The sequence below is a fragment of the Geotrypetes seraphini genome, chromosome 1 (assembly GCF_902459505.1).
Source record: "Geotrypetes seraphini chromosome 1, aGeoSer1.1, whole genome shotgun sequence".
Classification (NCBI taxonomy): Eukaryota; Metazoa; Chordata; class Amphibia; order Gymnophiona; family Dermophiidae; genus Geotrypetes; species Geotrypetes seraphini.
Window position 1 is genome coordinate 392,742,483 of NC_047084.1, and position 13,884 is coordinate 392,756,366.

A 13,884-nucleotide genomic window follows, 5' to 3' on the forward strand; every position below is an offset into this window, starting at 1 on the left:
TTTGGTCTTGGAGAAGAAAAACTACAAGGGCAGCATCTACGAGACAGACTTGTTTTTTTTTGTTGCATAGAGCTTTATGGACCCCAGTTCGTTTACAGAAGTTGGATAGTTCAAGGTCCAATAGATGCTGGCATTGTGGTTTAGAAGCTGGGACATTAGATCATTTGATATTTTTCTGTCCCTATATAAATACCTTTTGGAAGTTAATTTGGCCCCAAATTAATTCTTTATTAGAAAATCATGTTGGACTTTCATATGATACTGTATTATTTGGTACATCAATGAGATTTAAAAGCCAAATTTCAGCAAATAATAATAAACTTTTATTAATATTAACAGGGGTTGCCATTCAGCAGATTACAGGAAATTGGAAAGATTATACTAAACTAAATTATACTTTTTGGTGGAATTCAGTATGCCATATTTATAAAATGGAAAGGGTGCTTGCTATACAACAAGGTAATTATAATAAGTTTAAAAAGATTTGGGGGCCATTGATTATTTATTCTAATGATCAGACATCTTAAACACCTCAGTATTGGAAAAGATAGAGGGAGGGTGAGAGTATGAATGATAAAAATTGATAATTGTTAATTATTAGTATATGGGAGGGAGGGGTGATATTCTTTTATATTTATGTATTGGAAGATTACAAATAAGATTGTCAAGTGATTAATTAATATATTTCTGATAGATTATTGTACACTTGTTGTAATTTTTGAAAACGAATAAAGATTTATTTAAAAAAAGAAGATTTAGTGCCAGCATGTTGTCTTTTAACCATTGACTAATTTGTTTTAACTTGTTATTTATGTTCATTATCTCAGTAAAATCAGTAGTGTTTAGCGGATGTACTGTATTTTCATGCATATAACGCGTGCGTTATACACGATTTTTACAAACTGTGCATAACCTTGCGCGTTTTACAACTTTTTTTTTACATAGTCCCCCCCCGACGTCCGATTCACCCCCCCCGCAGGACCGCTCGCACCCACACCCCGAAGGACCGCTCGCACGCACTCCCACCCGCACCCGCACCCCCACCCCGAAGGACCGCTCGCACCCCCACAGCCTCCCGACCCCCCCCCCCCATCATGTAGAAGCTCCTACCGTTGTCCTGCTGCTTCCTCTTGGCGGTCCCGGCCCTTCTGTGAATCCTGCGTCTGCGCTGCTTCCTCTTCCAGCGGTCCCGCCCTTTCTCTGACATCAGAGAATGTTCAAGAGCAGTCTCTATAAATAGCAGACTTTATTACAGAAGTCAAAACATGCCCAGTGATGTTTTAGGCTTCTTTTCAACCTTCTTGTCCTGACACACACTTTCAAAATTCCCCTTATAGGAAGTAAAACTATCATGGTAAACCAATTCTACAAAGTCCTTGCTAGCCAAGGATATTAGGGACAGTAAACCCAGTTCTCAGAGTTATATTCCGATCATTGGAAGGTTTAATGAACTTCTGGAAATCAGTGAAACCTACCTCTTCCGATGATCCAACCACAGTCTTTGAAATATACATAGACTAAGCAATGACCATATGCATAACCATAGAACGCTACAAATTAATCTACGATCTATAAACCAAAGTCAATAGTCATAATCTACAAACTGAGCTAACTTGTCATTCTAGACCAGGGGTAGGCAATTCTGGTCGTCGAGAGCAATAGGCAGGTCAGGTTTTCAGGATATCCACAATGAATATGTACGAGATGGATTTGCATGCACTGCCTCCTTGAGATGCAAATCTCTCTCAAGCATATTTATTGTGGATATCCTGTAAACTTGGCCTCCTGTGGCTCTCGAGGACCGGAATTGCCTACCCCTGTTATAGACTGTTTACATATCAAACTCATTCTGGACATTAATCAGGTCTACAATAAGAATTTTTCACATTGTTCAAATGCATTGTAAAGCAGTAATACTATCCAAAACATAAGTCTATATTAATAACCGGTACTAAATCGGTCTATATTAATAACCGGTAATAAATCGGTACTTCTAATCTGACTTGACCTATCTGCAGCATTCGACACCATCAATCACCATTTGCTCATTAAGAGACTATCTGCCATTGGTATCTCTGAATAATTTCTAAATTGGTTCAACTCATATTTTCAGGACAGGTCATCTAAAGTTATATTTAACGACACATAAAAACATAAGAACATAAGCAATGCCTCTGCTGGGTCAGACCTAAGGTCCATCATGCCCAGCAGTCCGCTCACGCGGCGGCCCAACAGGTCCAGGAACTGTGCAGTAATCCTCTATTTATACCCCTCTATCCCCTTTTCCAGCAGGAAATTGTCCAATCCTTTCTTAAACCCCTGTACTGTACTCTGCCCTATTACGCCCTCTGGAAGCGCATTCCAGGTGTCCACCACTCGTTGGGTAAAGAAGAACTTCCTAGCATTCGTTTTAAATCTGTCCCCTTTCAACTTTTCCAAGTGTCCTCTTGTTCTTTTATTTTTCGAAAGTTTGAAGAATCTGTCCTTCTCTACTCTCTCTATGCCCTTCATGATCTTATAAGTCTCTATCATATCCCCTCTAAGTCTCCTCTTCTCCAGGGAAAAGAGACCCAGTTTCTCCAATCTCTCAGCGTATGAGAGGTTTTCCATCCCTTTTATCAAGCGTGTCGCTCTCCTCTGAACCCTCTCGAGTAACTATATAAATTCACATGGTATCCCCCAGGGTTCCTTGCTCCTCTTCTCACACTAAGCCAGTCCATAGGATTTTCTGTTTATGCTTACGCAGATGATATCCAGCTATTACCGTATTTTCACTCATATACCGCGCACCCGTGTAAAACGCGTATACGGGTATAGCGTGCGGGAAACTGTAATTTATGTAAATACATTTTTATATACCGCACACACCCGTATACCACGCATGCTGCCCCGACTCTCCCGTCGCCGCCCGACTCTCCTTTCGCCCGCCCCGACTCTCCTCTGGCCACCCCGACTCTCCTTTCGCCTGCCCCGACTCTCCTCTCCCCCTTGAAGTCCTGTCCCCACCCTGAAAGCCTGATGCCCCCCCCGACGTCCGATTCACCCCCCCCGCAGGACCGCTCGCACGCACTCCCACCCGCACCCGCACCCCCACTCCGAAGGACCGCTCGCACCCCCACAGCCTCCCGACCCCCCCCCCCATCATGTAGAAGCTCCTACCGTTGTCCTGCTGCTTCCTCTTGGCGGTCCCGGCCCTTCTGTGAGCCCTGCGTCTGCGCTGCTTCCTCTTCCGGCAGTCCCGCCCTTTCTCTGATGTCAGAGTTTGTCAGGAGATAAGAAAAAAAGAAAATTACTTATGAATATTGTTTTTAGGCCAACGGTTTTGCAATTATAGTTTAATAAATGCTTTAGATTTATTTCTTCAATGCTGCCACAAATCCCAGTTTACTGGTATGCAAATGGGTGTGGGAGTTTAAAATGTTATTTATTGGTTTACTAGTCTTATAGCCCGTTACATTAACAGGTGCTAGAATATATGTGTGAGTGTCTGTCTGCATTTCTTTCTCTCTCTCTCTCTCTCTCCTTAGCTACTTTCTGTCTTTCTTTTTTTCTGTTCTTCCTTAACACATCTGCTTATTTAGCTCCAGCTCCTGTTAATAAGGGAAATGATATGAAATGATTATGTTTAAATTCCCAACCTCCATTATCATATCTAACAACGCAACTCCAGCTGCAAAAGAGCCATTACTTATTCTGCACGCCAAGTAACTACTGGGGGGGGGAGACTCCTCAGTCTGAAGCTGACACCCCCTGATCTTCTCTCACCACCCAGCAAACCAAAAATCAGCAATCCATAGTCGTACAGCTAATGTTTTTCAAAGGAAGAAATAAAAACAGCACCAGGCTCAGATTTAGCATCAGGAAGAGCTGCAGCAGCAAAGCGACTTATGAAGCCTTGATCGACCTGCTACATCAAAGGATCGGAGAGTTGTCCATTCAAGACTGTGGTTTTGTTACCTGCTCTCTTGCGGGAATAGCCGGAGGCCCTGGACCAGGAGCGCTGGCTGTCTCCCCGCGGTCTCCCCATGCAGTCCCCATGGCAGGATCGCACTCAGCAACGCGCCATGCAGGAAATCCCGGGTGCGGTGCCGAACCCGTCACTCTTGGACTCCTGCGGTCTTTCTGTACCACCCGGGCATTTGATTTGGGACAGGTAAAGGCTGCCCAGCCGCAGAACATGTGAACTACTTCCAGAGCCTTTAGAGACAGGTTAGCAGAATCGCGTTTCTCCGCCAAGAATATCTCCTCCGCCTTAAATCCGGCAAGATCTCATTTCGAGACAGGTTTATAAAGTTGCTCGGGCGTCTATCGCTTCTGTTCGCTGGGCTCTTCAGGTACGAAAAGGTCTGGGTTTCTCTCCAAGCAAAATGAAAGTTATCCTCTTCCCTCCAAAGTGGTGACTTTTCTCAAATGGACAAACGTGTAAGAGAGCGATAGCAGGAAAAAAATTAAATCCCAGCTCTGATTCCGGACCGGCCTCATCTGGAAGAAGCGACTCCGACCTTTACCGGGCCCTCCAGTAGCTCGCACTACCACATCCCTGCCCTCCCAGCAGGGAGTTTTGAAAGCAGCTACACGCAGCGGCGCGAGGTGGAGAGCAGGGAGGCTATGGTGACGTAATAAGCGCGCATACGCTCTCTTGTCGGCACATCCCGACAGATCAGATCTCAGGGAACACGCGTTGAGAGTGCGCATGCGCGCTTAGCGTTTTATTATTATAGATCATTGTATGGCATTATATATTTAACTTGCCTCCGTTTAGTATGAAGTGTGAAATCAAATGGAAATCCCTCCTGACAATGAACCAAGGTTGCAGTACACTTTTATATATGTAGGGAAAGGGTTCAGATTTTAAGTCTTGGGCAAGTAGGTGGGAAGGGAAGGAAGGGGGGATTTGTTCAGAGATGTTTGGGGGTTGCATAGAAGAAAAACTGAACACTGGTATGGTAATCTTTGTTGTTTAAAAACAAAAAAAAAAAATACAAGTGGAAATAAAGAAGTAAAAAAAAAAACCCCAGGTAAATAAATGGGGGTGGGATGGAGGTGGAGCATGGGAAGGATAGGGGCGGGTTAGGGCCAGGGGGCTCAGTGTACTTATGTGCCTAGGAGCCCTCAAAGAATTAATCCTGCCCTGGCTAAAGCATCTATTTTTCTATTGTAAGTGCATTAGAAATCCATTTTATCAACAAAATTAACACCTCAGATTAATACTAAGCTACAATTAACTTTAACTGTTGAAGCTCTGACTGACTTTAAATTAGGATTCAACCCCTCTACTTGGCAATATTCAAAGTCTAATACAGATTATTGTTTTCTTTGTGTTGCAGGAAATCAGAAAACTCTATCTCCATTACTGTCTTGCGATACATCTTGGTAAATTATACTTTATCATTAACAGTAGAAGGTTTTCTTTGTGCCAAAGTTTTGATATTGTAATATTCATAAAATCCAAGAACACAGATAAGCTGAAGAGTTATGAAGGTATCTTGGGGCATGTTTACTAAAAAAAACAAAAACCAAAACTTCAAGTGTTTGCAGTTAACAGCCCAAAGTAACCTGCCTTAAGTGTAAAAGCTCTGTGAGGGAACTGTTACATTCCATTCCATTGCTGTCTTCTATCCCGCCAATACCTTTCAGTTCTAGGCAGTTTACAAGAAATTAACCTGGGCATTCCCAGGGAGATTACAAGGTTGATAGCTATATTATGCGTCGGGATCTGGGAATGGTCGATATGGTTTGGTTAGATCATTTGACAAATTTCTTGAACAGTATGGTTTTCAGTTCTTTCCTGAATGTTTTGTAGCTGGGCATCGTGGTCAGCAGATTTGAGAGGTGGTGGTCTATTTTTGCTGCTCTGGTGGCTAGTAGACTGTCATATATTTTTTTACTTTGCATGCCTTTGATTGGGGGGTGGGTAAAGTGTGCTTGCGTTCTCCTTGGTCTGGATGTGTTTTTCTGATTAGGCGGTTGTTCAGATAGCTTGGTCCATTTCCATTTAGGGCTTTAAATAGGGTGCAGTAGAATTTGTGTTGTATGCATGCTTGTACTGGGAGCCAGTGTGAGCCTTGGAAAGCTGAGGTAATGTGGTCTTATTTTTTCAGCGAGTATATTAGTCTTAGGGCTGTATTTTGGACTGTTTGTAATTGTTTTAGTATGTTGGCGGGGCATGACAGGGAAAGTATGTTACAGTAGTCCAGGAGACCTATGATTAGCACTTGTACTATGAGTTTGAATTCTTCGTTGTTGAAGTATTTTCGGATTTGTCTTAAGTTGCACATGGTTGCGAATGCCTTCTGAACCGTTTTGCTGATTTGAAGTTGCATGGTGTAGCTTTTGTCCATCATTATTCCTAGCAGTTTTAGGTTGGGTTGTAAGGGATATGTGATGGAGTTTATTTCTAAGTTTGTTATGATTGGGGGTTTGTTTCTTTCTAGATGTAAGAATTTGGTGTTGTCTTGGTTCAGTTTTAATTTGTGGTCTCTCATCCATTTTGACACTGTTTCTAGTGCAATGTGTAGTTTGTTTGTTGTGGTGGGGGTGGTTTGGTTGAAAGGCAGGAGGATGGTGATATTGTCTGCAAAGCTGTATGATGTTATACCTTGTTTGTCTAAGCATGTGCCATATGTGGCTATGTAAAGGTTGAAGAGTGTTTGTGATAGTGGGGAGCCTTGGGGGACTCTGCAAGGATTGTTCCAGGATTCTGATTGTTCATTGTTTGCTTTTACTCTGTATCTTCTTGAGTGGAGGAATCCTTCAAACCAATTGTAGACTTTGCCTGTGATTCCTATTGCCTCCAGTGTTTGTAGTAGGATGTCGTGATCTACTAGGTCGAATGCCGCTGTGAGATCGATTTGTATGAGTAGCATTTTTTTGCCTTTGCTTAGGTGTTGTTTGGCTGTGTCTAGTAGTGTTTCTGTACTGTAGTTGCCTCTGAAGCCTGATTGTGAGTTGTGAAGAATGTTGTGGGTTTCTAAGTATTCGGTGAGAAGTTTTGCTACGAGGCCTTCCATTAGTTTGATGTATAGCAGTATTGAGGCTATAGGTCTGTAATTGGATCGCTGATCTGTTGATTCCTTTGGGTCTTTCAGAATAGGGGTTATACTGTGAGCATGTAACTAATGCATCGCATGAGGTGTGAAAACTAGTGCTGGTGGCTTTTAACAGGTATGGGGGACAGTGGTTGAGGTCACAGGCTGCATGACTATTTTTTGTAGAGTTTCTCTAGGTTGTGGATTGTTGGTGGTATGTACAGGATTCCCCCTGCAATTTTTGCACAGATAAATTCTATGCTGCCCTGTGCTAAGCTTTTAGTGCCTGCCTTTTACCATACTTGACTTTTGTAATGCAACCTAGACATGAATATGGGCTAATGTTAACAGGAGGCACTAAAGCCCACGCTAACTGCTTAGCGCTCCTTAGTGAACATGCCCCTTAATTACTTAAGGCCCATAGGAGGCTGTCATCCTTTGACCTTTAAAGGCATAGGCAGTGCTATTTATTTATGAGGGTGCTTTGAAAAATTTAGTAAAAAAGGAAGTTATAATATTTATTAAAATTTGACAAAACATTTTTTTTCCGATGGGATGGAAAAACTGGATTCTCATTGGACAAAGTGTTCAGCCCTCAATAGAGGCTATGTTGAGAAATATAACCATTTTTCTTTTTAAATGTTTAACTTTTACTGAACTTTTCAAACCACCGTCGTAGTTCAATTTATTAATCGTGTATGTCAAAAAAATAGTTTCAGGTGATGCATAATCATAACAGTTTGCTACTACTATTAGTTGTGCCTGACTCTTGGATACTCTGTCCTTGCCATTCTTAACTAAACCAAAGATAAAATAAAACAACCTGATGTTCAAAAACACTTTTCTGGATAGTGGCAGCTAGGATCTGAATAAGTGCTCTATTCAGGTCTTATTTATGAATGTTTCTGTGGCACTATGGGGTTAATTTTAAAACAGTGAACCTATATATAGGCACCTAAAGGGCACCTGATAACAGCATATTCTGTAAAGGAAAGTAGGAGCCTCCTTTCTATTATAGAATAGCCAGGTATGTAGGCTCATATATTGTTAGGCACAAGCAGTTGTACCAGCTATAGAGCCATTGTGTTTGCATTTAACTACTGAGGATGTATATTCTATTAGTTGCGTGTGTCAGCGGGAGTCCTACCATGCTTTGCCCAGTTCCCATATGTATACTCACCTGCCATATGTGCAATATAGGTATATTTACAGAATAGCTTTTAGGTGGATTTTTGGCATCTATGCGCATAAATGCATATGTGCGAGTGGCTGCTGAAAAGTTCTCAGCCCAAGAAGAATATGAAATGAAACAAAAAGTGTCAAGAAAAGTGTGGAATAATTTGTAAGTTTCATGGCTGCACATCATTCTCGTCTTGGCTGGGCTGAGAACTTTTCAGCAGCCACTCGTATATTCTGGTACTCAAAACACTTATATATGCAATTAATATAATTATCCCAGGACAAGCAGGCATGATATTCTCACATGTGGGTGACGTCATCTATGGAGCCCCAATGCGGAAGCATTTTCAAGCAAACTTGATTGAAGATTTAAGTTTGCTCTGCTGCTCCACGCATGCGTGACTTCCTGCTCCACTAGGGGGCGCATCCCCTCGTGGTCTCCAGTTCAAAATTTTCTGCTGAGCCTAGAAGTCGTATTTTTTCAGGCTCTGCCCCAACTGCCTTCTAGCACAGCGATTTTTTCTTATTTTTCTCGATTAAGTCGCTGTGCGCGAATTTTTCTTGTTTCAACTTGTTCCTGCTTCGTTTTTGACCAACCCGGAGGCTTCCGGGTCCCCGTGGCCGCGTGGCTACTCGAGCCGCGGCCAGTTTCGATTCTATGTCCCGGCCTTTGACCGGCTTTAAAAAGTGCACCCAGTGCGAGCGGCTTCTTTCCATCACAGACCCGCATCGCCGGTGCATCCTCTGCCTGGGGGCCGCTCATCCAACCGACTCCTGCCCCCAGTGTGCTACTTTCCAGAACCGGGCCCTCCGTCGAAGAAAAGCCCGCAAGGCGGATCTCTTCGCCGCCGACCAACCCTCTACCTCGGCCTCGAGGTCGGCCCCGACTTCGGCCCCGGCCTTGACCTCGGCCCTGAATACCTCGGCATCGCCTCGAGACTCGAATCCGAAGTCCTCGGGACAACAGAAAGCCTCGGCTCCGGGTAAGTCCCCTCTTCCCTTTTCAGGTCCCGTAACAGCGAAGAAGCCAGCCTCGGGGACACCGGCGACGCATGGCGGAAGTCCCATGCTACAGCCCCGGCGAAGCCCTCCAAGCCTTCGGGCCGTGCCTCCACCACACGGGAATACTCTGATACGAGGTCGCCCCCGGTGGAGCGCACCAAGGCAGTAGACATGCCCTCGATGCTGTCCGTGCCCGTTTTCCAAGACCTACTCCAAGCGATGATCTCATCGGAGCTGTCCGCTGCAATGGCCCATCTACAACCGGCCTCGACCTCGACCCCACATGTGCCAGACCAGCCTGAGCCTCGCGTCGAGCCACCCCGGGGAAAAACGCACAAGCTTCGCCGCATCCCATCCTCCTCGGACTCCTCGCCAAGACACCCGAGGCGCTCTCCCTCCACAGACCGCCGTGGGGCAAAACGTCGTGCTAAACCGACGGAAACCTCGAACTGCCGTACCTCCAAGAAAGCCCAGGGTTCTCCCACTCTACGAGGCCGTTCACCTACACTTCGTACAGGACCGCTGAGGGTGACGGAGCTATCACTCTCCAACCCGCGCATCCTCCGAACTCCCCCTCGGACCGGGGCTCCGATCTGAGGTTTCAGGCTTTCACCGAGGGAGTCCGGTTTGAGGTCACCGATTCGACATCGATCGGTACCCCGAACCCCGGCATCGTCTCCGAGGGGCTCCTCGAGACGTCGGAGATCCATGACCCCGGAACACTTTCACAGTGTTTCCCCGGTCTCGGAGCGTGGATCGGAGCAGGAACCTCGATACTCGAGGGAAGCCTCCCCATCCTTCTCCACCCGACGGAGGTCTCGTTCACCGACCCCGCACGGGGCCTCAGGAATATCCCGCCCATCCTTCTCTCGCTTTGTCCAGGACATGGGCCACGCTTTGGACTTGGACCTCCAGTCCAACTCCAGATACTCTAAGGAGTACCTAGCGGAGCTGGATATGCCATCACTGCCCAGAGAGTCCCTTCGCTTACCGCCTAACCCGGTACTCCAACAGACTTTCTTCAGGAACTTGGAGACCCCCTATATGGTCACAGCAGTACCCTCCAAAATGGAGGCCAAGTACCATACAGTACCCTTCCCGGGATTTGAACAACCGCAGCTCTCTCACCAGTCGCTGTTAGTAGAATTCTCCTTGAAAAAGGCTCACCCCTCCAGGGTCTCAGCGGCGGTCCCCCCAGGCCGAGAAGGCCAAACCCTAGACAAGTTCGGCAGGAGACTATATCAAAATGCGATGATGGCCTCTAGGGTGCAAAGCTACACTTTCACCTTCACATCTTACCTCAAACACCTCATTGGACTACTGAGAGCCTTTGAGACTGACTTACCGGCCTCCCGCCAAGGAGCGTTTAACTTGCTTTCAGAGTCCCTCTCCAACCTACGCCTCCATCTATTCCACGCGGCCTACGATGGCTTCGAACTCTCCTCCAGAGAGGCAGCCTTTGCTATCGCCATGCGCTGCCTAGCTTGGCTGCGCCTGGTCGACATGGACCCCAACTTACAGGACCGGTTGGCTAACCTCCCCTGCGTGGGTAAAGAACTGTTCGATGACACTATCGAGGCGGCTACAAAACGCCTCTCCGAACACGAACGCTCGTTTGCCTCCCTCGTGCGGCAAAAGCCTAAACCGCCCGCGTCCAGGCCTTTCAGGGCCCCTCCGTGCCGCTACCCACAAAAATCCACTCCTGCCTTCTCGTGGCCTCCGCCCAGGCGTCCGCAAGCTCACCATCGGGCTCTGCCCAAGTCCCAACCGCCTGCGACTACCAAACCATCCCCGTCCTTTTGACGGGATATGCGGAAGGGGGCGGGCCCCCTCCGCCATAGTTCCAGGCATCCTTCCCATCGGGGGTCACCTCAAAGTCTTTTACCCTCGCTGGAAACAAGTCACGTCGGACGCATGGGTCCTTGGCATGATCTCATCAGGATACTCTCTCAACTTTCGGGTCATCCCACCAGACAACCCCCCAAGGAATTGCCCTCCCAACCGGACGCAGCTACCCCTACTCCTCTCCGAAGCTCGAGATCTGCTTCACCTGAGAGCAGTGGAGGAGGTTCCCCCCTGGCCAATGGGGGAAGGGCTTCTACTCCCGTTACTTCCTGGTACCGAAAAAAACGGGAGACCTTCGCCCAATACTAGACTTGAGACGCCTCAACAAATTTCTGGTACGGGAAATATTTTGGATGCTTTCCCTACCGACCCTCTACCCCCTGATCGACGAGGGCGACTGGCTCTGCTCCCTCGATCTGAAGGAGGCGTACACACATGTTCCAGTGCACCTCGCTCACCGCAAGTTCTTGCGTTTTCAGGTGGGAGACCTGCACCTGCAATACAGAGTCCTCCCCTTCGGCCTAGCATCGTCACCTCAGGTCTTCACCAAGTGCCTCGTGGTGGTCGCAGCTACCTTACGCTCCCAGGGTCTTCAGGTATTCCCCTACCTGGACGACTGGCTGATCAAAGCCCCGTCCAGGGAAGGGGTTATCTCAGCGACCCAACAGACTATTATCTACCTACAGAGTCTGGGGTTCGAGATAAACTTCCCAAAATCCCAACCACGCCCCTCACAGTCCCTACAATTCATCGGGGCAACACTGGACACGGTTCGCCTCCGTTCCTTCCTCCCCCCTCCGCGTCTAGAGGCGTTAGTAAGTCTGAGCTGAAGGATCTCACTGCTGACCTTGGTATCAGCTCGACAGATGATGACTCTCCTGGGCCACATGGCCTCCACCATCCATGTCACACCCTTCGCCCGCCTCCATCTGAGAATCCCTCAATGGACCCTGGCCTCTCAATGGCGTCAAGACTGGGACCCGATCGATCGTCCTGTGACAGTGACTCCTTCCTTGCAACGATCGCTCCGCTGGTGGGCCGACTCTTCAAATCTTTCCAAAGGTTTGCTCTTCCTCGCCCCTCCTCACAGCAAGGTACTCACCACGGACTCGTCGGAGTACGCTTGGGGAGCCCACCTGGACGGCCTCCGCACTCAGGGGATGTGGTCGGCAGAAGACCGCCGCTGTCACATCAGCGTGCTAGAACTCCGGGCCATCTATCTCGCAGCTGTAGCTTTTCAACATCTGCTTCACGACCGGGTGGTCCTCATCCGAACCAACAACCAGGTAGCAATGTACTACGTAAACAAACAAGGGGGGACAGGGTCTTGGTCCCTCTGTCGAGAAGCCATACGCCTCTGGAAATGGGCAATCTCCAATAACACCTTCCTTCGAGTGGTGTACATACAAGGAGAACAAAACTGTCTGGCGGACAGACTCAGCCGCCTCCTCCAGCCACACGAGTGGTCGCTGCACTCTCAGACCCTACGACAGGTGTTCGAACAGTGGGGGACGCCTCAAATAGATCTGTTCGCATCCCCCCACAATCACAAACTGCCCCTCTTCTGCTCCCGGATACACTCCCCGGACCGACTCGAGGCCGACGCCTTCCTCCTCAACTGGGAGGGAAGGTTTCTGTACGCGTTTCCGCCGTTTCCTCTGATCCTGCGGACGCTGGTCCACCTGAAAACGGTGAAAGCCACCCTGATCCTAATTTCTCCTCGCTGGCCATGCCAGCCTTGGTTTTCCCTTCTACTTCAACTCAGTGTCAGAGATCCACTGCCTCTGCCTCGGTTTCCCTCTCTACTATCACAGAGTCAGGGTTCGCTGTTACATCCCAATCTTCAATCTCTTCATCTGAATGCTTGGTTTCTTTCCCCCTGACTTCTCTCCCTGTGTCTCAATCAGTCAAGGAGATATTGGAGGCCTCTAGAAAGACCTCGACGAGAACCTGCTATTCTCAAAAGTGGACCAGATTCTCAGCCTGGTGCTCCTCTCACAGCCAGGACCCGGTGTCGGACCCCGTCCCTCTGATCCTTGACTATCTACTTCAATTATCTCACTCCGGCCTAAAGACCAACTCCATTCGAGTACATCTCAGTGTGATTGCGGCCTTTCACCAGCCCCTAGAAGGAAAAGCCCTCTCGCTCCACCCCTTAGTCTCTCGCTTCATGAAGGGTCTTCTGAATGTCCACCCTCCTCTCAAACCCCCTCCGGAGGTTTGGGACCTTAACGTGGTTCTGGCTCAACTAATGAAACCTCCATTTGAGCCCCTAGACAAATGCCATCCTAAATTCCTCACGTGGATAGTAATTTTCCTGCTCGCACTCACTTCCACCCGGCGAGTTAGTGAGCTACAGGCTCTGGTAGCGGACCCACCCTTCACTGTTTTCCACCATGACAAGGTGGTACTCCGCTCACATCCAAAGTTTTGCCTAAAGTAGGGTCTGATTTTCACCTCAATCAGTCCATCGTCTTGCCCGTGTTTTTTCCCAAGCCCCACTCTCACCCCGGAGAGGTGGCACTTCACACTCTTGACTGCAAATTGTTTTTGTCCTTCGACCCAAACCAGTTAGGCCACCCAGTTTCCAAGCGCACCTTGTCCAACTGGTTGGCGGATTGCATCACCTTTTGCTACGCTCAGGCTGGTCTCGCGCTGCATGGTCGAGTAACGGGACACAAGGTCCGAGCGATGGCAGCCTCCGTAGCGTTCCTCAGGTCCACATCTATTGAGGAAATCTGCAAGGCTGCCACGTGGTCTTCGGTTCATACTTTCACCTCCCACTACTGTCTGGACTCACTGTCCAGAAGCGATGGCCGGTTCGGCCAAT

The 13,884-nt window shown here is 47.8% G+C and overlaps 1 protein-coding gene across 2 annotated transcripts in view; it reads left to right on the forward strand.

The window, feature by feature from the left end:
• Positions 1-13,884, forward strand: part of FRMPD1 (FERM and PDZ domain containing 1) — a 304,447-nt gene that overhangs the window by 141,787 nt on the left and 148,776 nt on the right. For both annotated transcript variants that reach the window (XM_033917490.1, XM_033917500.1), the window contains one exon: positions 5,328-5,373. In XM_033917490.1, the coding sequence (XP_033773381.1) occupies positions 5,328-5,373 (46 nt within the window). The remainder of the gene's footprint in view (positions 1-5,327; positions 5,374-13,884) is intronic.